General features: G+C 35.9%; 1 protein-coding gene across 5 annotated transcripts in view; it reads left to right on the top strand.

The window, feature by feature from the left end:
* Positions 1-1035: 1035 nt before the first annotated feature.
* Positions 1036-26827, top strand: part of CPAP (centrosome assembly and centriole elongation protein) — a 45036-nt gene continuing 19244 nt past the window's right edge. The window contains exons 1-12 of one of the 5 annotated variants that reach the window (XM_074216262.1): positions 1036-1200; positions 1685-1893; positions 5024-5537; positions 7018-7141; positions 8558-8863; positions 9886-10027; positions 14491-14593; positions 14731-16351; positions 17351-17486; positions 20158-20323; positions 23397-23639; positions 24131-24215. In XM_074216262.1, the coding sequence (XP_074072363.1) occupies positions 5121-5537; positions 7018-7141; positions 8558-8863; positions 9886-10027; positions 14491-14593; positions 14731-16351; positions 17351-17486; positions 20158-20323; positions 23397-23639; positions 24131-24215 (3343 nt within the window). In that variant the 5' untranslated portion in view covers positions 1036-1200; positions 1685-1893; positions 5024-5120. Of the gene's footprint in view, positions 1201-1335; positions 1482-1615; positions 1894-4100; positions 4687-5023; positions 5538-7017; positions 7142-8557; positions 8864-9885; positions 10028-14490; positions 14594-14730; positions 16352-17350; positions 17487-20157; positions 20324-23396; positions 23640-24130; positions 24216-26827 lie in introns of those variants that run through there. The other 4 variants (XM_074216264.1, XM_074216260.1, XM_074216261.1 and 1 more) reach the window with 4 other exon arrangements.

Raw genomic sequence — 26827 nt, forward strand, 5'->3', positions numbered from 1 at the left:
AAGTCAGCATTTTGGGCCCTCAGAGGGGCAATGACAGAGGAAGGAAGAGAGCATTAAGGAGAGATGTTAGGAACATATAAACATAGAAGACAGGAGACTGAGGAGTTGAAGATGACACCCAGGAGGGTGAAACTGGTGACTGGATGGTCATATAGAGAAGTTAGGAAGAGAGATACTCTCTATAGGAAGAGGGGAAGTTTGGAGGAAATATGAGTTTAGTTTTGACTACGTTGAGTTGTCCAATTCAAAATATCCAGTGGGTTCTTGGAAATGTGAGAGTGGAGGCCAGGAGAGAGGTTAAGGCTGGCCAAAACTGAGCATCATCTACATAGTGATGACAGTTGAAATCAAGGGCTCTGATGTGAGATAACCTAAGAACTGGGGGGGGGGGGGGGGGCTGGGGCTAACTTCACCTACCTGTCAGATAATTGGGAGAGGTATATATATATATATATATATATATTTATATCTACCCCTTGGAAAATCTTAGAAGGCTGCCCATCCCTTTCTGAATGAAGCCCATTCTTCAACCAAACGGAGAAGGGCCCTCCGCAAAACAGCCACCAGCAAGAAAAGCGCCACTCAAACTGGCAAATAAAGCAAAAGCTTAAGCAAAAACATCACCAATAAAAACTCAAAACCCAATTTAGAGGGCAAGCTCCTTGAAGGTAAGGACTATCTTTTTGTATACACTGCTCTGTCCATTGTTGACTTGCTTTTTTTATCGCGGACTCCCGCGATATGGGCCCTATTACCCAGGACAGGTCTCTTGTTTGGGCCTGTTCGCCAATCTCTAAAATGGGGAGAGTGCCTGTCATGCTCTTTTGGGGCTCTAATGAGATGACATATATGGACGGTGCTTCGGGGGCGTTAAAGCATTGTAGAAACGTCCTTTCGCTCCAGGAGGGCCAGGCCTTGCTTGACGGCTTCAATCCGGGCCTCGAGACCCGGATCTCGGGGTTAGCGCCTTTCAAGCCTTCTGGATCGCGTTTCGGGGGTTTAGAATCGGCGGTTGCTAAAGGGAAATTGCTGCTAGAAAAGTTTGTTTCTGGAAACCGTCGTCATTCAGGAAAAGTAAAGGGGCCGCAAACCCCAAGGCCAGCCTCCGCCCGCCCGCACCCGCCTCCCCAACGCCCGCCTCCTTTCCCGCCTCCCTTTTCCGCACCAGCGGAAGAAGCTCCGAGACTCAGTCAATGACCGGTAACGTCCGTCGCAGGAGTGTCTTCTGGGAAATGTAGTTCGTAACCCCGCCCGCGGCGCCCTGCGCCCGGGACGTAGCAGACACGGGTGGACTACATTTCCCAGATGCCTCGGGTGGGGTCCCCCGGAGGGCGGGGCCCCGGCGAGGGTGGAGGCGGGGCTTGGGCAGAGGCGGCGGCTCATTTGTAAATGGAGAGGGAGGCGCCGGCGGTGGCGGCGACCGCGGTCCGTCTGGGAAGGTGGCCTGAGGGGCCAGAGCGGTACCTGGGCTGGATTCGCAGGTGGGGACCCGGGTCAGTTCTGAGACCCTCGAGGCTGGGGATAAACAGCTCTGTCCCCTGGGGTCGGAGCCCCGGCTCAGCGGGAGGCCGGGGCTGGGGTGGGGGAGACCCGCGGCGTCCTCTGCGCTGAGGCCCCGGCTGCCCGTGCTGGGGTGAGGGGCTTGCCCTCCTTTGGGGGCTCACTTTCTGCGCTTTCACGCCAGCCAGTGGTCGCGGAGCCGTTGTGATCGCTGTCAAGGATTTCGAATCCTTGGCTTAGGGAGAAAAAAGGAAAGTCATCCTTTTCAAACCACAAAGTTAACTTTTCTGCGCCCGGTAGACTCTGAAGATGTGATGTTGGCAGCAGATTGTGAGATCGGTGACGGCAAAATGATTGGCTTAATTTTTTTTAAAGGTTGCTTCCCATCCCCAGGTGTGTTGGGGTTTTCATGCCAACCCCTTTTTTTTGGGGGGGGGTGATGATGGGTATCATCTGTAAATTTGTTTACACTTCCCTTTAATATCAGTTTGATACATTCCCGCATCAAAGTAATGCCAGAGTAGACTTTTGCTCCATGCTCCCTCCCTCCTAGTAGACAACCTATACTAATGAAACAAATTACTTAAACATAATTACGTGAAGTAATGGACTTTTTAGGATTAAAGCTGGAAGTACATTTCTAGAACAAAACAGGAGGAAAATCACATCTTGCTATATCAGCATATAAAAAAGAAATACAAGGTAATTTCCCCTAGGTGTAATAAGGATCAGGAAAAGCTTCACACAGGAGAAGGCGGCAAAGAGAGAAACAGTTTCATGCTCTGGAACTTTTGTCAATCTAGTAATGGGTTCTGTTTTTAAAAGTCACAAAATAATTTTGTAATTTGTGTCTCAGCCTGACTTTTATTGCTTTGAAATTTTGTTTTCAAGTGGTCATTCAAAAGCCATTTTAAGGTTTACTTTAAATGAAAAATCGTTATCATTGTTCTGGTTGGATGCTTTGATTACATATTAAAAATCAATAATACATAGTAAAGGCTAATTTTTTCGTGTGTGGTGGTAAAAAGATGAAGGTTTTAACACAGTGAATATTGGTGGTACAGCTCCACATACTTTTTTTTTTTAGGCTTTTTGCAAGGCAAATGGGGTTAAGTGGCTTGCCCAAGGCCACACAGCTAGGTCATTATTAAGTGTCTGAGACCAGATTTGAACCCAGGTACTCCTGACTCCAGGGCCGGTGCTTTATCCACTGCTCCACCTAGCTTCCCCCACATACTTTTAAAGCAATTGTTTTGGCCCCTGACTTTACATTGCTTTCTCTAGAAATGAGAACCACTTCAATTAAGTTGCTTCTTACCTTTAAAACATCAGTTGCTTTGATTTAAACAATATTTTTATAGATCTCAACATGTATTTCCGGTATTTCCAATTCTTTTCTCAAAGTATTGATGATATATAGATAAAAGGATTTTTTTTTAAGTCTACAAGTGTTTTTCCTGAACTCTATTTTTCAACATTTTCTTTGCTGTCCTCTCCTTCACTCAGTTTTTGTATCTGTTATCCAGGGTCAAAGAATATGTTGAATTAATTTGGAAGTTCTGAATGAATTGTTCATAAAATGTCTCTAGTCCTTCATTCTCTACAGCCGAAGTTATTTTTATTGTTGTCTTTTTGAAATGAAATGACCTAATGTCCCCTGAAATGACATTTCTTGCGGCTTTTTGTTTTTGTTTTTAGGTTTTTTTCGAGGCAAATGGGGTTAAGTGGCTTGCCCAAGGCTAGGTAATTATTACATGTCTGAGGCCGGATTTGAACTCAGGTACTCCTGACTCCAAGGCCGGTGCTCTATCCCATGCACCACCTAGCCACCCTCTCTTGCAGCTTTTTGATGCACAATAAAACCAACCCTGCAAACTCCTTTATCTCCAATCCTATTTAGCTGCAACTTTTCTGGTTTCGTTTCCAGGGAGAATGTCAACCTTGTTACCATTCAGTTCCTCTAGTAGATTGTGCAGTCTTTTATCATCAGACAAGGATGACCAGTTCTCATTTTTAGAACATCAACAGTTCAGTTGATTTTCACAGATGGGCTAAGCATTGTTTGATTTGTAGCACCAGCTGCTCCTGTTTTTAGTATTCTTCTATAGTTACTGCAAACATCAGAAGGGAGCCATAATAGAACTGAAGGTCATTTTGTATTTTTCTTTGGCCAAAAAATGGCTTCCATGACCAAAGAATTTGTAACCAAATGTGATGAGTTCATATTTACCTCCACTGGACCTCAAAAAGCAGACATTGCTAGAATCATGCTTAAAGTCTTTCCATTAGGGTAAAACCTGCTGGAGTTTGACTCTGCTGATAGCTTCCTGGAACCCAGGGATATCTTCAAGTTATAATGAAGCTTTAGAATAGAACTTTGTGAGGTATCTGTGAGTGCACATACATATATATATATATATATATATATATATATATATATGTCTATACATATATGCACATTTATTTACATATCTTTATCTTCATCTGTATTGGTCTATATATATAGCTATACTGAGCATGTATAGATGCATACACATATTTATGTCATATATCTATATATATACTATATCTAGATCATATCTGTATAATATATACACAAATCTATATATGTATATGTATACATTTTATTGTTTTATGGTAGTCTTTCAAAATGGAATGTAATTCCAGGAGGATAGTTGATATATAATCTGTTTATATAAATATAGATATAGAAATGTATGTCTATGTCTGTGCACAGACATACATACTATTGACTTTTAGTGTAGGCTTTAATAATGAATTGCAGTTTCAAGAGTGTAGGGGGGATTAATTTGGCTCAGGAAAGAAATGAAATGTGTACACATGGGTGAGGTTGCTAGCAGAGCCATTTATTCACAGTATCAGACAGTTTTTTTTATGGCAAAACCCCCACAAAATTAGCATACAAGATAAAACAAGTCAATGGTGTTTCTCAAAAGTTGTACAGGATGTAACCCAGTCAAGAAGTTCAGGTATACAAGTGAGGTCACGTGATGACATAATTGCGTTATCACAGCAGAGTTCCATGGAGAGCCTAGGCTTACCTGAACCTGGGCGTTAGTCATAACTGACCTTTCACCTAGGTTTTCTCAGGCAACTCTTCAACACAAGAGAATATTCAGTTTAATATGATAGACTATTTGATAGATTCAGTTATGCAAACATTAGGTGAATATTATATACAAGGTACTATAAGAAGTGCTGAAGAGAGAAAGATGGAAAAACTGCCCCAGGTTTAAGGAATCCATAGTATAATATTAGAAAAAAAAATGACTTAATACACAGATAACTATTATATGAGTAAGAATATGAAATAATCATAGGAGTGGTCAATCTAAAGGGATAAGCTATTTCAGAAATAGTTCTTTTAGTGGGGATTCAGAGGAAGACTTCATTTTGGAGGTGACACCGAAAACCTGTTTTGAAGAGAAAGATTTCAACAAGCATATGAGGGGCTGGATGCTTTCCATTATTATAGCTTTAATTGATGTTTTTCTTTCTGCAGGTATTAAATATCAACAGTCAGATGTAACAGCTGTCAGCCTCAAGAGCTTTGGCTCTATTTTAACTTATTATTAGTGCTTCAGATTACAATTTTCCTGATGCCCACTTCTTCAGAATTAAATAGTGGGCAAAATTTTTTAGCTCAGTGGATTTCCAATCCTTCCCGTGCTGGTGTGATACTGAATCGTGGATTTCCTAGTTTGGAAACAGGGAGAGAGAATCAATCAAAGGCAAATATTTCCTCCAGTTTTACTGTTAAAAGTACAGATTTTTCAGACAGTTGCAGCATCCTAAGTGACGATTCACTTCATGAAGACCAGAGCTTGGACGCATATAGAGTGCAGTCAGAGACAAATCAAACACCTGCAGTCTTTCCTCACATGAAAAAGACACAGTTACTGACGTGTAAAGATGTTCTGGGCCACTGGGAAAATACCAAAACTGATGTTGAACCTGATGTGGTCAATGCCAAAGAAGCAACTTACAGAGATCCACTTTTCAAGAAACTTGAGCAGGTAAACAATATTTGGCCAGATATATGGATTACTGTAGGTTTTTGTGGACGTGATTTTTCAATGTATTCCCCCCCCCAAGAAAATTTAAGTGTCTTTTTTTTTAAACTACAAAGAGTATTAATGTTTGTCCTTCATTTTCAAAGGAGACTATGACATCAGGGAGGTGATGCTATGAAAAGCACATGAAGAATATTAAACTTACAGGGTTACTATTTACTTCTTCCTCTTTTTTTGTTAATTGAAATTTTATTTAATTTTTCCAATTACATGCAAAGGTAGCTTTTAACATTTGTCCATTTGCATATAAATGAGTTCCACATTTTTCTACCACTCTCCTCCCTTCCTTTCCCCCTCATCATAGTAGTGAGCAAACTGTAAAAATTGTTGTACATGCACAATCTTTACTTATTTTTTTACTTTAGTTTTGTTTTCAGTTATGAATTCTCTTCCTCATTCCTTTGAGAAAGAAAAACAAAACTTATTACAAATATGAATTAAGCAAAATAAATTCCTATATTACCCATCTCTAAAATAATGTGCTTCATTTTTGTTCTGAGTCTATCACCTCTCTATCTGGAAGTGGATAACAAGCTTTAAAATAAGTAAAGGTCACTAGAAAATTGCTATACTTTTTCAGAGCAAATGGTATCAAAAATTTAGTAATTTGTAATGTATAAGTTATCGTATTGTTTTTCTCTATTTATTCTTGAAATAAACACTCAACTATTAGTCATTGTCCTAATAGTCACTAGATCTTTTCTAATTATTTTGACTTGTTAGCTTTGGGACAGTAATTCAAATAATTACAGCATGATGCTGCTTACAACAAGGTCATAAACTTCCTACTTGTATGGTCCAGATTGATTTATTCAAAGGAAAGACTGCCATGGACTTTTAAAAATATATGTGTTTTTGGCTCCAAAGGGTATGGTATACCTTTAGCATAGGTATACTTATTGCTATAGGTATAACCTATAGCAAATTGCTTTATCTTTCTTGTCCTTAGTTTCCTAATCTGCAAAATGAAGGAAATGGATTCAGTTATCACTAATACCTATTAGCTCTGATGATCAATGCCACTATGATTCTATAAATAGGAAGAATTAAAACAAAATTATAATAATTTCTAAGACAAAAATTTAAGACATTAAATAACTAAGGAAAAGTTGGCAAAAATTGTATTATAGCATGGAAAATAATTAAAAGATAGGTGACCGCTGTACTTGGACCATTTTAGCCGTAAGAGAATGGATTTTGGTCTGCTAGACTAGAATTGACATAGCTACATTATTGTTAAATTGTTGCTTTGTTTTTAAAATGATAAAGATACACTTAAACACTTGTTGAACCCCCCTTTAAAAAAGCTTTTTTTCCTGAGAATGGGGAGGTTTGGGAAGGAATAGAAGAGGATGAAAGAAGAATCACCAGGGCTCTGTGAAGTAACATCAGGTTAATTGAACCAAAAAATGTATTTGAAAAGCTCAAAGAAGTCCAACAGAAGAAGCAGGAAGAGTTGAAGAGGCAGCAATTAGAACAGATCCAGAGGCTCCTGGAAGAGCAAGAGAAACTATTGACGATGGTTTCTGGGCAGCAGACACACTCAGGTAACACTTAGCAGTCATGCATGTGGCTTAGTTACAAAAATGTTTTATCACTTATTTTCTTTCCATTATAGTATTTTGATAAATTGTTGTCAACATTATTTTCCCATATATTTAGCTGGCAAAATAGATTATTTTGGGGGGGGTCATAGTGGGATGGTTGTGAATTAACATCTCTTCAGCTACAGTAGGGTACTGGAATTAGGTTCTGACAGTTTTTCTATTTTAAGTTAAAACAGATATTAGACATTTACCTAAAGAAGGTAAATAGCTTCACTATAATATATTGTATAATGTCTAGCAGAAGGTAACTAGGAAAATGACAGATCTGGAATCAAGTTGTATTTAAAACAGTTAAGTAAAATGGGAATGTTTAATTAATGTGAGATATAAAAGTGACTCAGCTGTATGAAAGGTTATCAGAATAGCTTAAACTTGTGTTTTTCTTGAGAGCAACTAAAATTAATGGGTCACAATTATAGAAAAGCAGATTCTTGCTCAAAGTAAGAAAGAACATCCTAATAAAGAAAGTTGTCTGGCAATTGGGTGAACTCTTAGCCATCTGAATTGTTTAAGAAGGAGCTGGATGTCAAGTTGCTGATTAAATCCTTTAAAAGTCCCTTCCAATTTTCAGATGGTACAAATAACAAGGGACATAAAGTTGGTAGGGTAAATTTGAGGTTGGTGTTATTACCTTAGGTTTAGAGCACCTCCCATTTTGACTTCCAGATGCCTGTGGGGTGAGTTGAGATCCCAGGAACAAGGGAAGTGATTTTGATAAGGTTTGCCTAGTATTTATTTGACATATTCCTGGGTTACTAATATGACCCTTGTAGGGAATCTTTAATCAACCTTATATCTTTTGGATCCTCAAAAGCACAGAAGTAGGAATTTTGGAATTAATACTTATGAAATGGAATAATTTTTGATGCTTCAAGAAATGATTAAGAGTATAAAGAACTAAATGTATTTTCAAGGATGTGCTATTGGGGAAAAATGTACCTTATTATTGAATAATGCTTATTTTTCTGGAATGTGAATGCCAGCAAATATGTCTCTAATTAAAATCATATAGAACTTTGTGTTTAAAATTCCAGCAACATTGCAATTAGTTTATGTTATTAAAATGTCACTTTATCTGTATTTCATTTCTGGGGATGTACATGGGTGGAAGGGACAGGATAGTAGATATATATTAATAAAATGAGGGGCAGTTAGGTGGTGCAGTGGATGGAACACTGCCTTGGAGTCAGGAGTGCCTGAGTTTAAATCCATCTCAGACACTTAATAATTACCCAGCTGTGTGGCCTTGGCAAGCCACTTAACCCTGTTTGCCATGCAAAAACCTAAAAAAAAAATAGCAATAAAATGAGAAGATTTTTCACAAAATGCTCATTTTGTTTGTATTTTTCTTATAAGGCTTGACTTTATTGTCTGAAGATCAGAGCCCCAAATTTGGAACTTCCATTAGTTCTACTGTTGTTCATACAACCATGCCTTTCTTGTACCAGAATCAAACCAGAGAAAAAACTCATGGTCCTGAAATTTTATCTTGTGCTTCTGTACAAGAAAGAGAAATTAATCCATGCAAGACCATGAGAGAAGAATGTGTTTTATCTTCAAAAGGTGGTAGTACTTCTCCAGACTTTTTTCATGAGGCACAATGTCAAGAAGCATGTGTAAAAACACAGAATGATTTGAAAGAAGAAAATAAAAATAATACAGGTGAGCTAGCTTTTGAAATTAGTGCCTTTAATTCTAAACAGTATTTTGAATCTCTTCTAAAATTTCTGTTTTGGGGCGGCTAGGTGGCACAGTGGATAAAGCACCGGCCCTGGAGTCAGTAGTACCTGGGTTTAAATCTGGTCTCAGACATTTAATAATTACCTAGCTCTGTGGCCTTGGGCAAGCCACTTAACCCTATTTGCCTTGCAAAAAAACTCCAAAAAACCAAAAACCTAAAATTCCTGTTTTGCCTCCCCTTTTCTGTCTGTCTGCTTCTCCCCTTCCTATTCCCTCCTACTCCGAGACCACCCTCTCATCTACCCCCTCCTGCCCTCCACAAGATTTGATTGTTTACAGTAGCAAGGTCCAGTAGGTGGCCAAGTCACAAAGTTTAGGCTGGACACCAGAGCTGGCTACAGGTTTTTTCACTTTTTTCGCTGGCATTTGTTAATTTTAAACAATTTTAAACTTTGTGTAATATAGACTTTTCCAAGTGAGATAAAAGTTTCTAAGCTCACTGGGAGAGAATAGGCACATTTTGAATATATGTAATTGTTTTTTCCTCTTAACCACATAATAAGACAGTGTGGTAGTGTGGAAAAGACTTTAATTCTAGGCCCAGCCCTGCTCCTTACTAGCTATATATGTCTTTTAAAGAATCAAAGTCTCTAAACTTTGGTTTTGTCATATCTTGCATTATCTCCAATTCATATTAGGATCACATGAGAGAGAGGATATATATGTGAAATCACTTTGAAAACTAACATGCTATTACTAAAACTTTGAGAAGTCTGGTTTCTTTGGTACTAATATTATGTGATTTATTTTTGGTTTGATTTGTAGCCTGAATCCTTTGGTCTCCTGCTTTTGAGCCTATCAAGCTTTCAATGTATCGCACAACTATACTTGAATTTTGTACAGTTTTAGAATTTTAATAACCTTTATTTTGGTTTTATTTGAATTTGAAAGTTTGTGACAAGTTTGCATATCTCCAACTAAATATTTCCCAATTCATATCGTAGGGGGAAGTATACTACCATGTTGGGAGAAAATGACAGAACAGTTACCAGAAGGGAAAGAGGTTACAAACTCAAAAAAACCTGGTGATTCCTCTGATATTAACAATGGAAGAAAACTGTTAGCAGTGTCTAGTATTGAAGAAAGGTATCTATGTTGATTAACAGATATTACATGTATTTTTATTTGTATCAAGGTACTACAAGCTGAATATGAGTTATTTGTTAAGAGGTAGGCAATCCTTTTACTTAATCATGAAGATTATTTTTTAGTTCAATTAAAAACAGTTAGTATGTACATACTTTATACAAGGTATTATGCTGGGTATGTAAAGATTAAAAAAATACTCATTCTGTTGGAGAAATAAAATCCATAGACGTAAGTATAATGTTAGGTGAAGTATCATAAGGGCTTGGGAGAGAAGACTTTTAGCTGGGCTGTTAGGAAAGGGCTATTGAGAAGAAGTTGTTAGTTGAATCTTTAAGGAAGAGAAAAATCCTAAAAGGTGAACATATGGAGGGAGTATACTCTTAATTTGGGGGGAGGGGCAGGACAGACTGTGTGGATGTACTTGTGGGACATGGCATTGAAGTTCTGGGAACAGTATGTAGTGCAATTTGGTTATTATATAAACTGTAAAGGTCAGTAGTGTGAAAATAAGAAAGAATGGTAGGGTCTAACTGTGGAAGAACTTAAATTTTAGAATAATGAGATTGTAGCTTATCCTCTGGGCCAAAATTTTTTGGATCATACAAGTTAGCAAATTAACTTTTACAGAGAAAAGAGAAGAGAAACCAGGACAGAGGTTTGATGGAACACCCAAATTTAGGAAATGCAGTGTGAATGATGATCCTGCAAGGGAGTGGTCAAATAGCTAGCAGAAGGAAGGGAGAAAGCAGTTTCAGAGCAACATAGAGGGGAGAGGGTGGTCATTTATGTTCAAATGCAGCAGAGAGACATTGTTAAAAGGATGAAGATTAAGAAAAGGACATTAGTTTTAACAATCAAGATCACTGCTAACTTTGAAGAGAGAACTTTCATTTGGATGGGGAGTTAAGGATAAGAGGATTGTGATCCTGGGAGAACACATGGAAAGGTGCTTCCCTTTCCTACCCCTAAAGAAATAGAGACATTCAGATGAGTATTGGCATCTGGGGAAAATATGGCATCCAGCCATATTTAAATATCCTAGGTTATTCCTTTCTATTGAAAAATGAAAATTATGTATATGTGGGGAGGGTTGGTAGGGGTTTATTGTTTTCTGCTGTGAAGCATGAAGCCTCCTTCTGTGGTGTTCTAGGGGAATTGGGTATGGGGTCACTAGGGACAATGGTATTAGAATTATTCTGTGCAACTTTTTAAGTTGCTTGGGATAGAATATACATTGTCTACCCTTAAAGGTCCAGTCTCAGTGAAGTCACAGGTCAGCTGTGAGAAGGAGGTATAGAAGAGTCATGGTATTGTGTAAGACACAAATCCATTATTGATTATGGCAGGGGAGGATAGAATGCAACACATATTTCCACTCTCTTGTTGATCATCCACCCTTTAGGACCATTACATAGTTTTTACTTTGGCCTTCTATAGGCCAAAGTTTGAAAGCTTTTGAGCAGAGGAATCAAGATATTCTGAAAGGATAAATACTGGAGGTAGGGAAACCATTTGGGAGGCTAGAGAGTAGAGATAGATGTATACACTTAATAGCTCTATTTCCTTCTTTCTCACTGTCTCCTCAGTTCTTTGCAATCTAGATTTTTGACTCTTTGCAGACTAGATAATAGCTCAACTGAAAATACTTTCTAGTATTTTTTTCAGTTTTTATAACCTCTGCTGTTGACACTGTTGAATACCCTTTCCTCTTGGTTACTCTCTCCTCTTTGGAGGAATTTTGATCCTGTTCACTTCTGGTTCTCCACCTTGTATAACCATTCTTTCTCAGTCTCTTTTGCTGGCTCATCCATATCACAACATTTAACCATGAATATGTCCTGGGCCTTTTTTCCTCCCTAATCTCTCTGGCTAGGCAACTTCATTGGGTCCCATAGACTTAACTGTCAGCTCTAAGTTAAGGACTCCTAGATCTATATTCCTGCTCAGTCCCCTCATCTTCAGTTCTGTATCATTGCTTGTTTATTATACATTTCAAAATGGATGCTCCAGAGGCATCTCAAACTCAACTTGACCAAATCAGAACTCCTTGTGACCTCCATTTTCCTTTCACAGACCTATCCCTCTTCTAGTTCTCTTTATTCCTGCTGAAGATGCCACCATTCTGACAGACACCTAACATAATCTTGTCAGAAAATTCAATTCCTACCTCTTCCTCACATATTCACTCAATTGACATATTTTGTCATTCTTCCTTCTACAACATCTCTCCTCTCACATGGTTACCACCAGACCTCCTTACCTCTTGCCTAGATTATGGCAAAGGCCTCTAACCTCTTTCCCTGCCTCCAGGTTAATCTCCATTCTGTTGCTAAAGTGTTGTTCTCTTAGTGTAGATATCTCTATGTCCCTCTCCTATTCATTCTATTGCAGTGGGTGCTCTAGGGTAACAAACTTCACTATTTAGCTTTTAAAAGCACTTCGCAATGTTGTCCCAATCTATGGTCCCTTACAGTTTCTTATTAGACATTTTATTTCCTCCTGCACCCAGCCTTTGTAATGGCTATCCCCTATACCTGGAATAGACTTTTTGTTTCCATTTCCCAGATACAGCTCAAGGACCTTCTTCTACATGAAGGCTTTCATGATCCTTTCCAACTCTAATTTCCTCTCTCCCCTCCCCCACCCCTTCACTTGCTTGTCTTTACTACTTTGTAGTTATTTCATCTATTTGACTGTACACTGGTTTGTCTTCTTGGAAGATTAGGATTTTTTCATTCCTTGTGTTTGCATCATCAGGTTTTTGTATAGTTCCTAGTATTTAGTAGTCAATAAATACTTATTGATTGGGTGGATGCAATTAGATGTTATCAATGTAGAAATGGCAAGATACAGTAACTGAGGGAGAGGAAAGATGCCTGAGATTCTGGCCTGGATGACTCACTTTCCAAATAGATGAGGAAATTGATCCTTACAAAGAAGAACTTGACCAAGGTTGCATAGTAAATGCCAGTATGATTCTTTGCATGATATTCTTGGGGAAACTGTCAGTAAAAGCTGGTCCAGGGTTGAACAACTGATAAGTAAGAAGCCTGTAATTAGGCATAATTAACAGTGAGGAAGCCCTCCTTTCCCACTGAGTTGTTGGAAGGTAAAAGTGAGAACATGGGTTCCCCAAACTTTGAAAGCTTCATAGTGTTTTACAAATAATGGTTTTTATTTTTGTGATGGTTTTTGTTTTCAATCATTATTGTTGTTACTATTATCATTTTCTAAAGCAGGGGCTTTTAGATTTTTTTTTTGTGTCACAGACTTCATTGACAATCCAATGAATTCTATCCTCAGGATGTTTTTTAAAAACTCATAATTGTAGGAAATACTAAATTTCAGTTAGAGCCTAGAAAAAATAAAGACATTATTTTGTTCCCATTCTTGTTTACTGAATCCCTGAAATCTATCCATGAATCCCAGTTAACCTCAGCTCTTAAAGACTTGAGTATTTTAAGAATAACTCAGCCAAAATAGAATAAATAAATGACAACCATAACAAAAATATTCTGGGAGACTGAGAGGTTCATAGTGCTATCAATAGAAAGCGTATGAGTTTATTCAGTATTAAACAAGAATGAGTTTGAAGAGCTGGTGGAATATCCAGAGAGATCCAACAGGAAGTTAGAGCTCTGGGACTGCAGTGAGAGGAGAGATTAGGACTAGGTATATTGATTTCACCATATATAGAGGTGAGAATTGAATCCTTGGAATCAGATGAGACTATCAAAGGGAGAGGGGATAAAAAAAACAGAAGAAGACACCAGGAAAGATAATTATATAAAGAAGAATGAGGAGTATTCAGATAGGTGGGAGGAGAACCAGGTTGAGAGCAGAGGTACTGGAGCCCTTTAGAGGGAGGAAGTCAGTCTTGTTGAATATTGCAGCAAGGAAATCTAATTCTGCTATTTTTTCCTTACTTGATTTAGCTTTTTTGGCATAAAGTTGAATATGAAACTTGATGCTTAATGATTAGCTTGTAAAGGAGAGCTAGCAAATCTGATAGTTTTGGTGATAAGTGCCTAAATGAAATAATCTTAGCTGTACAATTTCTGTCATAAATTTCAGACAGAATCTTTCTTTGGAAAAAAGAAAAAAGCAAAAATACAAAAATTCACATATTTGGTAGCATTTTCCAATTTTAATTGACTAATTAGCTATAAATCCTAACAGGGTGGATGATTTAAAAGTTTTTATCACATTGTTAAATGTTAATGGTTTTTTATAAAGCTTTTTATATTTCTAAAGGTAATAATTATATGAACTTTTTGTGATCTGTTGTGTTAGAGTGTTAATATATTAGATTTATTTGCTTAGATTTTTGTTTCTTAAAAATGGTTTATTAAATAGAAAATAACGTTTTAAAGTTTTAAAATTATTGTTTTTAGAAATCTCAATGTGAAATGTTTTACCATCAGGACTTATTTGCATCATAATTTTATTTTCATTATTAGGCCAATTAAAGCTGCTATCAGAGAAAGAAAACAGACATATGAAGAATTCTTAGAGGAACAGATTCAGATAGAAGAACAAGAACTGAAACAGAAACATCTACAGGTTAGCATTTCAGATGTTTTGACTAAAAATATTCCAAACCTTTAAAAATTGAGCATTATTATATAACTTACTTTAAATGTACATTGAGTATTACTCAGTAATGTGAAAAATTAATTAAAATATTTTTTGATTTCTAGGAAGCAGAAATGTCATTGCTGACTAAAGCAGTACCTAAACGACCATTTTTAAAACGAGGAGAAGGCCTAGCTAGGTTTACTAATGCTAAATCTAAATTTCAGAAAACAAAAGAGAGTAAATTAATGATTCATCAATGCATGCCAGAAGAACAATCTGTATTTAAAGCAGACAGACAACAAATGCAGCGGAAAACTGCACTTGTAAATAAGGAACTAGTTACAGAGATGAAAAAGAGTAACCACATCAGAGCCAAGACCAATTCTGCTGCACTTTCTCAGAAATCAAAAGTACTTAGGAATAATAATGGAAAAATTATTTCTCCATCAAAAATGAAAATACAAATTGGGAAGAAATTTGATGGACAGTTTAGTAATCAGATAAAGTTAGAGAAAACCAGTAAGTTAGAACCTAATAAGGAAAATATACCAGAGTATACCAAACCCTTTGAAATTGGCTGCAGAGTCAGAAATAAGTCACAATGTATTGAAAAGCCTCTTGTTTCTACAGAACTGAACAATTCCACTTCTGTTAATAAAAGCTCTATGGGTCATATTGTAAAAGAGCCTGAATTTTCCTTTGAAATTTCATTTCAGAAGAAATTAGATAATTGGGAAAAGGAAAAAGAAAAGGAAAATTTGGAGTTAGATGAATTTTTGTTCTTGGAACAAGCTGCTGATGAAATATCATTCTCTAGTAATTCCTCATTTGTATTAAAAATCTTAGAAAGAGACCAACAGACGAGCACAGGACATCGAATGTCTTCTACCCCTGTCAAATCAGGGCAGCAAGTGAAAACAGATGTAACAGATATTGTTACTCCATACAATCAAAATGAAAAATTGGACCATATCAAACAAGATAAGAATATGTGTGAAATAACAAAACCTCTTGAATTGGAAGCATCACCTCTTAATTTAAAGGAACAGTCCAGCAAACTCAGCAGAAAAGCATTTCAAACTACTACTTCTGAGAATCAGATTGAATGGAATTTAAGTGAGGATGAAGATGATGGCAATAGTGCTATCAGCAGTGACTATGAAGAGCAACTGGATAGCACCATAAAAGCAACAAATGAAGATATTAAAAAAATTTTCAGCAGCAGCAGAGAAGATAAACCAGAGAAGGGTGATGATAAAGGACCTTTCAGAGATACTAGGAAAGAGGGTAAAAGTAGGGATATTGATCTGGATTTGTCAGATAAAGATGATAGCAGTGATGAATCCATTGTGGTAGAAAGCATGAATGTTAACATTCCTGAGATTTCAAGAAGGGCATCAGGTACAAATATGAATAAAATTGACTTTGATGATGAGAGAACATGGACTGACCTTGAAGAAAATGAAAGTAAACACGATATACTTGGGAGTGAAGATGTTAATGGGCTTCCACTGATAAACTGTTGTCGTAGAATTGAAATGGCTAATATGGATAAAGCAATAAAAAGGAAGGTTGCGCCCATAAAGAAGGGTGATGATTTATGTAAATCCAATAAGAGTGTAAGTCCTCCTCCTACTTCTGATCTGATGATGAAACTCTTTCCTTCCCTGAAGCCTAAATCTCAGTCGGACTCACATTTAGCATCTGAATCTGAATTAAATAAAAATCAAGAACAACCATTTGGTAAGCCTTAATATTATAAGAAACTAAAGATTTATCAAATGCTACAAAGCCTAAATTTGTTGTGATTTCTGTTTAGAAAGATGAGCTATTTGAAGCCCCAAGCTTTCCTTTCACTGATGCTTGAAAATCATATTTTTATTGCATACTCCAATGTAAAGTTCTATTGAGGTACCTCCTCACCAAAGATGTACAAGTTATAATCTGGGCCCTTGTGGAGTTTACTGTTCAGGAGGATACATACCATGTATACAAATCCATATAGTTAGATGTAGTCAGGCATCAAGAAAGTGGTCCAGGAGCATAGTGGAAGAAAGTTTATTTAGTAGAACAGTGTTATACTCTAGTAAAAGGATTTAGAAGAAAATAAGAGTGATAAGATCTGTCACTTTTTACTTTTCTGATCCTATGTGTCAGTCATTCATTTGCAACCCAATATTCTAATACCTTTCAAAAACAAAAAGTATTCAACTTCTGGTTTTTGCCACTTAGAGAAAGTTTGAAGGAATACTTGCTTATAAAGCCTCATTTCATCCCATTCTCTCTTTGGAGGAGCAGATTTTTAATTTAATAACTGAAGATTTCTGCCTTTATTCAGCAAATTTGAGAGATGAAAATGAAAGTGTGTGTGTGTGTGTGTGTGTGTGTGTGTGTGTGTGTGTGTGTGTGAGAGAGAGAGAGAGAGAGAGAGAGAGAGAGAGAGAGAGAGGAATCTGTTTGCCCAGCACATTAAATTTGCATTGTTCAGCTCATAATTAGATTTTTGACTGTATATAACTTTAAATGCCCTGCATATGGTATAAGTAGTTAATGATAGAATTTTCAACATTTCAAGGTGGAGTAATATTAAGTCAATTTTTATTATTTTCATTAACTGGAGTAGATTTTGTAAGTCAATTTAACTCTCAAGTGCCTACATAATGTTTTCATTTAATAATGGCAATATATTACAATAAATTTTCTAATCAAAGCTCAGCATTTATATTACTTAATATGTTGTAGGTGATGATGGTATTCGCTCACAAGTTTTAAGAGAGAAAGTTGTTGAGTTGGAAACAGAAATTGAAAGATTTAAAGCTGAAAATACTTCATTAGCTAAACTCCGCAATGAAAGAGAAAATGCCTTAGAAAATCTCAGGTATGTTGTGGATCTCTAGAGTATAATCAGTGTGATGCGTTGACTAAGGGTGGTGCATATGATTTTCACTAGGAATAGACTTAAAAGCAATTAAATACTGCAGAGCTCTATGTTTGGTGGCCAACAAAAATGTCAAGGTTTTTCCATAAGGATCTAGTGATAATTGAGTTTTTCAATTAAGGCAATAGTTATCTTCAAGCAATTCTTAAGGATTCTTAGTACAATTCTTTCATTATGAAAGGCAAGGGTCAAAAAAGTTTATAATAGCTCACATAATACTTGAAATCAGTGTATGGCTTCTTAAGTTTCATTGTTTAACTTCTAGCATAAAGAATCTACTTAGGGGTGGCTAGGTGGCTCAGTGGATAGAGCAGCGGCCCTGGAGTCAGGAGTACCTGAGTTCAAATCCGGCCTCAGACACTTAATAATTACTTAGCTGTGTGGCCTTGGGCAAGCCACTTAACCCCATTTGCCTTGCAAAAAAAAACTAAAAAAAAATCTACTTAACAGCTAATGTATGCAGTGTTGCTTACTATGCGCCAGTATCTTACAATTAATATCTCATTAATCCTCACAATGACCCTGGAAGATTGGTGCTCTTATTACCCCCATTTTACAGATGAGGAAACTGAGGCAGAGGTCAAGTGACTTGTCCAGGATCACACAGCCCATGAATATCTGAGGCAGGTTTTGAAATTCAGGTCTTCCTGACTCTAGGACTAGAGCAGTCTACTGCTCCACCTAGAACATGTTTAATCAGCTTTACAGAAAATGTAAACAGATAGTTTTCAGTGGCAACTACACCCATTCTTAATTCCTTTATATCTTCTGATAGTAGAATAACAGATTTTTTTAATATAGTTGTACTCTGTGCATATTCTTGTGCTGCTTTTTTATTGGGCAATATTTTATTGACACAGCTATGTTTCTATATATTCATTATATTCAGTAATTTTTATGCAATGTGTATGAAATATGTCTTTTTTTTTTTTTTTTTTTTGCGAGGCAATGGGGTTAAAGACTTGCCCAAGCTAGATAATTATTAAATATCGGAGGCTGCATTTGAACTCAGGTTATCCTGACTCCAGGTCTGATGCTCTAACTGCGCCACCTAGCTGCTCCTATAGTATTATCTTTATAATTATTCTGTGCCATGTACTGTACACAAGATAACACAATGATCTCCATTTCTCAGGGAATTTATTATCAACTAAGGGCAGAGATTAATCCGTTTAGTGATTTCCTGATCATAAAAAATTTAGGTTGTTGGCAAGAGTTTTATGTTATTAGAGTGAAAGCTTATCGTTTTTTTATTTTATTTTTCTCAATTATGTGAACAAAAATTTTTGTTTTTAAAAAACAAATTCAAATTTCATTTGAATTCCAAATTCTCTCCCTACCTCCTTTCTCTCCTCTGTCCTTGAGAAGGCAAGCAATTTGATATATTTTATACATGTGCAGTCATATTTAACAATTCCATATTTATTATATTGCAAAATAAATGCATACTATACAAAACAAGAAAAATAAAGTAAAAAAGTTTGTTTCAATCTACATTCACACTTCATCAGTTCTTTCTCTGCAGTTGGATTGCATTTTTCAATCCAAGTCCTTCAGAATTATCTTACATCACTGTATTGCTTAAGAATAGCTAAGTCATTCAGAGTTGTTTATCATACAATATTATATTGTTTTAGTAAATGATATTCTAATTTTGCCCTCTTTGCATCAGTTCAGAAAGTCTTCAGAGAAAGACTTCAAAAAGTCTTCCCAGGCTTTTCTGAAAACATCCTGCTCTTTCTCCCCTTCCCCCTCCTTGAGAAGATAAGCAAATTGGTTATATAAGAGAAGTCATGCAAAAAATATTTCCATATTAGCCATATTGCAAAAGAAAACAAAACTAACAAAAATAAAGGAAGTATAAAAAGTATGATTCAATCTGCATTTAGAGTTTATCTCTCTCTCTCTCTCTCTCTCTCTCTCTCTCTCTCTCTCTCTCTCTCTCTCCCTCCCTCCCTCCCTCTAGTTCTCTCTTTCTAGTAATATATGACCATACTGAAATAGTTCTTTCAAGGAAATCAAATGAAATTTTTATTTTGAATTATGAGGATGTGAAGCACACAATGGGAGTAGAAATAAATTAGCAGGTACTGACCGAGATTTAAATAAACCCTCATATTTACAAATAGTTAATGTAATTTAGACTTTGATGTGAATGAAAAGCCAAATTAGACATACAGTAGACCTTTAATAACTTTCATATTGTCTATTTCTACTAATGTAGTTACAGTTACAGTTAGGTCTTTATTTTTAGATTGATATACTGTGAGAAAAATAAAAATTAAAAAAAATTTGAAGTATGATTCCCTCACCTTTCAAAACATATAAACTAAATGCATAAATACTAATACAATAAACTATAAAATATAGTCAACTTTTATAGCCATGAATTAGAAGGTCAGAGATTATCTAGAGGGAATGTATGTGTGCTTTGTGTGGTAACTGTTATAAGTAACTGTAGCTCATTGCCATATTTAGGTAATGTTTGTCTCATACTAGTTCTCTGATTTTGACAGTGAAGGTTGTCGCTTAAGATTCCTTACTGATTTTGGATTATTCTAATTGAATATTTATTCTGGGTGATAAGAGGTTTTTGTTTTGATCAATTTAGAAAAGAGATTGCAGACTTTGAACAACAGAAAATGAAAGAATTGACTCGAATTGAAGAGTTTAAAAAGGAGGAGATGCGAAAACTACAAAAAGAACGCAGAGTTTTTGAAAAATACACTACAACTGCAAGAGCAATTCCAGATAGAAAAGAACGTGAAGAAATTCAGGTATGAGAGGTCTTGGTAGTGCAAACATACAAGTTATGCAAAATGAAAGAAGTTGTATTTTTATTGTTATGGAATTTTTCTTATATATCTACGACAGGATTCATTTGCTAATCTCAATTTTAAGTGTATTGTAAGCATGATGTCAAAATTCTAACTGGATATACTTAATGCAACATTGCACTTACAAGAATCATAATTATCTCTAGCACTAACTTGGTATAATTATATACTATTTAACTACTATATAAAAACCAGAAAGATGTTATACCTTCAGAGTAGGTAGCATGCAGAGTAGGTAGCAAATAAGAACTGGTTCATTTGGTTTTCATTGTGCAACTGTCATCAAGCTGTAGATCAGTTTTTAATATCTTCATTCTGATCTCATGTATATCTGATATAACTGAGGATACTGTCATATTTAATTCATACTTTGGTATTATTTTTACTTTTATTAGAAATATTTTTCCATTGAAATTCTATTTCTGGACATGGGATTTTTCCATTGATTCACTGGCTATAGTGTCTTATATTTTTTTAAAATTAAAAAAAATTTTTATTTAAGGCAATGGGGTTAAGTGGCTTGCCCAAGGCCATAAAGCCAGGCAATTGTTAAGTGTCTGAGGTCACATTTGAACTCCAGTCCTCCTGATTCCAGGGTCAGTGCTCTAACACTGTGCCACCTAGCTGTCCAGTTTCTTATTGGATTAAGAAAAAAATTCCTTTCCTGTTCATTTACTAATCTGAAATAGAGCAGATTTGGGAACATTTTCTTTCTTCTGCCCTTTAATCTGCAAACTTCATTTTCAAGCTCCTATTGGACATTCAGTTGTCCATTGGACATTTTTAATATAGATTTTATATCTCAAATTATGTCTAAAACTTGAATTTCTTATTCCCAGGTCAGTATGGTATAGTGGAAAAAGAGCAATGGTTCTGATGTTAGAGGACCTGGATTCAGTTCTGACCACTGGCACAAGTCATTTCACCTCCTTTGGCCTCACTTTCTTCATTTGTAAAATGAAAAGATTGGAATAGATGATCCTATGAAGTTTCTTTCAGCTCTACACTGATGATCCTATGACTTTTTAAATTTTGATTAATGATAATTGTTTTTCTCTTCAAGTGCATTCAGGCTTGAAATTGGTCACTTTTTCTTAAGTCTCCTTGTCATGCCTTCTAATTGTGAATGTACATCTAGGCTCTGTTCTGAGCACTCACTTAATTCTTTTTGTATATTATCTCATTTGAGGATCTTACCAGTTACCTTAGGTTTCTTTATTGTCTTTATGCAGATGACTCCCAAATTCAGGTGTGTCATCTTTCTCCTGAGGTCCATTGGCACATCTCTAAGTACTTGTTGGGTATTTCAAAATAGAGATTCCTTAGACATCTCAAATCCATTATATCTCAAACTGAACTTTTTTTCCCCCCCAATTTTACTGTTTTTCAAACTTCCTTATTTATTATTGATTGTATCATCCTCCTTTAGTCACACAGGCTTGCAACTTTGGTGTCAACCTTGACTCTTTGTATTTGTGGAAGGACAAAGAACAATCAGTAGCCAAATCTTGTTGTTTTTACTTATACAACATCTCTTGTATCTGTCCCCCTTCTTTTGTTCATACAGCCTTAGTTTAGCCCTCCATTACCTTTTACCTAAGCTAATCTAATAACTTCCTAATTAGTTTTCCTTGCCTCAGGTTTCACACACCTGTCAAGTGATTTTTTTCCCTTATGTGCAATTCTGATGTTATTTCCTTGCTCAATAAATTTAAAATCTTCCTGTTGCCTCTGAGATCAAATGCAAGCCTTTCAGTTTTAGCTTTTAAAGTCTCTAACCTTTATTTCCAGCTTTAGACTATATTTTTCCATTTTTTTTTATGCATTCTTGCTATTCTCCCAAACTGCCCTTCTGATGTTCTCATAGGGCACTCCATCTCCCATCTCTGTGCCTTCTTTTACTGGCTATCTCCCCATATTGGAAAATGCTGTCCACTTCTTGTACTTACTTGTTTCCTTCTAAACTCTTCATACATGCCACTTTCTTTGTGAAGCTTCTTAAGATTATCCCGCCAGTGTCCTTCCCATCAAAATTTTATCACAGATTTTATGTATTTGCTACTTCACCCCCATTACAATGGGGCTAGGGGACGCCTTCATTTTTGTTTTTCTTTTCAGCAACTAGTATCTGCACTAGTATCTTTTCAGTAACTAGTATAGTTTCACTAAAGTGCTTTTTGATTGATTTTTTGACTTTCCTCATTCACTCAGCCCTCTATTTGGTAATCAGGTTAGGTCTTCATGTCTTGCATATCTCTCTGTCCTTTTCTTTTCCACTGTCACCATCCATAGTTTATGACTTGACTATTTCAGTTCTCTTGTAACAACTCTTTTTGTCTAGTCCCTTTCCTATTACCTCTCCTAATTTCTCCTCCCAGATTTTTCTTTCTAAAATTTAAGATTTGAATAGATTGATTATAAAACAAAACTGCCAGTAATATACAATTTGATCCTTTATCCTGGTGTTCAAAGCCTTAATTAACTTAACTTTTCTAGTTTATGTTATATAATGTTTCTACAGAATCCTGCTTCTCTAGTCAAAACTCATTATACCTTAATTTAGTTTGTGCTTTGTCTCCTTGGACCTTTGCTCAAACTGTTGCCCTTACTAAAATCTCCTCTTACTGATCTGCTGATCAGTCTTTCAGGGAATTAGACTTGGTTTTTGTTAAGTGTTCTTGTTTTTCTACTGTTTCACTATTTGTTTGATATTTACTTCTTGTTTCATTACTGTTTGATATTTAATATATACAACACTTTTTGTAGTAGTTGCTTTTGTTTGTGCTTTCTCTCCCTCCCTAACTTAGAGATACATGGCTGGCAGGTTCCATTTGTCCTAAACATGTTTGTGAATATCCACAATACCTAACTGAGCCTTGGATGTAAACAAATGTTCAATTTGTTTACCTGCATGTCTTTGTCATTTAGGGCTCTATTCATACTATAGTAGCTTGATAACAAAAATGTCCTTTGATTTATTGAGCACTTCTGAATGTTTGCTTCTCTTTTGAAGGCTTTAAAACAACAAATAGCAGAGTTACAGGAAGAGTTGAGGAGAAAAGAGACAAAGTGGTCAAATACACATAGTCGCCTTAAAAGCCAAATAGAAGCATTAGCTAAAGAGAACACAGATCTTCGAGAAGAGATAAAAATAATGGAACGGTTTCGACTTGAAGCCTGGAAAAAAGCAGAAGCCATTGAAAACAACTTAAAGAATGAACATCCCCTGATTTCTATGAAGAAAGAAGAGTCTACAGTGAGTTTATAGTTATTTTTATGTTATTCAGACTTTAATTCAGATACAATGAAAGTTTTTAAAAATAGATTTTTATAATTGGTACAAACTTTGGATTCCCAACATTGCTAATTATAATTTGTAGTTAAAATGAAATTACAGTTTTGTGTTGAGCCTAATATAACATTTTAAAAATGAGTTAATTTACATGTTTAAATCTTAAAATTGATTTACAAATTGAGGGCTTTATTAATCAAGTGAATAATCTCCTTTCTGGTATGTTGTGAAAGCAAAAAAAAAAAAAATCAAACTGCTTTTGTACTCATCTTAAAGCATATTTTCTACTCTGAATGGATTATTTATCTGGCTTGAATAAATCCTTTGGGAGGAATAAACACTAGATATTGTTTTTTGAAAACAAATTAAACAGAATGATGCCTAATATTTTTGTCATAGATTGCTGAATATTCTTCTTTTTTATTTAAAATGCCCAATATATAATATCATTACAGATTCCATTGTTAGGTTTTCAGAAAAATCCAAACTTATCTTCAAATCAGATGGAAAAATACAAGAAAAGTCATTCACCAGGACAAGGTATTAAATTGTTTATGGGGAGGGTATAAGCATACATGTATATTTAGGTGTTTACCTAGGAATGGTTTATTTTATGAATTAAGTTCTCAAATTTTTTGCAGAACTGAAACTCTTCTCGTCTGAGTTTGAGTTTGGATTATCTTATTAACAAATATTCAGCTCCCATTTTGTAAAATCTTTTGAAATGATTTCTTATTGTTTATTAGAAGTACACCACAAGACTGATTTAACAATTTAAAAAATTTCATCATTTTCATCTCCATCTTTACATAAGCTACCATCTTGAAAAATTGTTATTTTTTACTTCAAATTTCTTTTGCTTAGATAATTTGAGAGCTTCATTTTAAATCTGGTAGATCACCCATATAGTCATCATCTTATTTTTCTTCTTTGGGATTTAACACTTTTTTACATTGTTTCTTGAATATTTTAGATTTTACCCAAATATCTGTAGCAGACAAAGGTAGTAGAGTATCTACAGTTAATAAGATAAATACTCCCTCTCCCCTTTAACCTGACTGAGAGACATAAACACTTTTCATTATGCCAATATAATCAATGCTTAAATATATACATTCATAATGCCTGATTGAGTCAGATCTTTTTATTTTTATTTCATTTATTTTTTTTTTTTTAGTTTTTTTGAAAGGCAATGGGGTTAAGTGGCTTGCCCAAGGCCACACAGCTAGGTAATTATTAAGTGTCTGAGGCCAGATTTGAACTCAGGTACTCCTGACTCCAGGGCTGGTGCTCTATCCACTGTGCCACCTAGCTGCCCCTTGAGTCAGATATTTGAAAAACAACTTTTTAGTAATATAATAGTTTTTGAATTTGTTAAATGTTGAAGTTGTGTATGAACTATGCAGACAGAAAAGCAGAAAGATCGACTGTGAGCTCCACAGAATACAGTTTAAGAAATGCTAGTCTTTGGTATAAATCTTAATTTTTTTTCCCATTAGGAAGCAATTAATTGAAATCACAAGGAGATATCATCAGTTGCATGACCTGATGATATTTAAAATGGGTAAACAGGATGGTTTATACCCAGTGATTTTTTTTTTGTTTGTTTTTGCAAGGCAATCAGGGTTGAGTGACTTGCCCAACATCACAGATAAACATCAAATGTCTGAGGCCCAATTTATCTCAGGTCCTCCTGACTCCAGTGTTGACTATCTACTGTACCACCTAGCTGCCCCACAGCGCTTTCTTAACAAGGTGTGAATTTTGATTGGATCAAGTAGGGGATAGCTAATTGACCAATGAAATAGGCTGAGCATGCCTCTGAGGGCTTTAAATAGATGGAGTAAATCTAGAAAAAATGTTTATCCTTCTGGCCCTGATCACCAGACCCCTACCCTAATAGTGACTGATAGATTTCATTGCTTCCTTTACAGTTTTGAAATCTCTCAAAGCAGAATGGAGGCAGAGCTAGGTGGATAATGGCTAGAGTGCTTGGCCTGAGTTTAATTCTTCCCTTTTAGACACTTTCTTTTTTGCTGTGTGACCCTGGGTAAGTCACTCCATGTTGTCTGCCTCGGTTTCCCTATGTGCAAAATGGGGATAATAATAGCATGTGCCTCCCAGGATTGTTTTGAGGCTCAAATGTCCAGCATTTAACACAGTGTGTGGCACATAGGAATGCTCTATCGCTGTTTGATAAATTTTATATTTAATTATAATAATAATAGTAATAATAATAATAAGTAATTCAGGTTAAGGCCCAATGGAAGATCATCATTTTACTATTTTCTGCCTTATACCAACTGCCTCTGGAAATTTGTTTTCAGTTCCATACTTTATGAAATTTGTGAGCTAGAGGAGACAGTGACTAGGATGGCAAAGGGCTATCTAAAGATTATTTTAATTTTAAATAATTGTTTGAAGCAGAGAAGACTTGAGAATCAGATCCATTCAAGAGTGGAATGAACTCCCTTGGGAGAAAATGGTTTTTAATGGTTTCCCTCTCACTGGAGGCTGTATGGCCCTTGTCAGAAGGGTAGTATTTTTTTCAAGTATGGATGGTTGAAATACATGGCCACTGAGTAACTCTTTTAAATCTAAGATACTGTAAGAAGATTTTGTATTGTAAAGAAATGAGTAGGTGCATCTGCTTCCCCTCCACTGAAGTTCCAATTTGGCTTCAGACACTTACTGGCTTTGTGACCCTGGACAAGTCACTTTTGTCCTAATGACAAACCTTTCCATTGTCTGCCAAGAAAACCTCATGGACTGTATGGTCTGGGGTCACAAAGAGATGGACATGACTGACCAACAACAGAGACAGGGTGGGGAAAAGATGAGCAGGTTTTATGATGAGCATGAGCTCATGCCCTTTGCATAGAAGAGTCTGGGTGAACCCCAACTCCATTCCACTGCGGCATAAAGCATCTAGGGATGGAGTCTTGCTATCTATGTCACTCTAGGCAAGTGGTTCAACTTCTTAATTTCCTTGTTAGAGACAACAGCATTTAGTTCACAGAGTTTATAAGACTCTGAGCCTCAAAAGGTTTATATAAAATATGAGCTGTTACTTGATATTGCTATAATTAATATTTTCCCCCCCTCTTAAAAAAGTATTGCTAACAAATGGACAGCTGATAAAAACTCATTAT

Source organism: Macrotis lagotis, chromosome 1 (genome assembly GCF_037893015.1).
Source record: "Macrotis lagotis isolate mMagLag1 chromosome 1, bilby.v1.9.chrom.fasta, whole genome shotgun sequence".
NCBI classification, from domain to species: domain Eukaryota; kingdom Metazoa; phylum Chordata; class Mammalia; order Peramelemorphia; family Peramelidae; genus Macrotis; species Macrotis lagotis.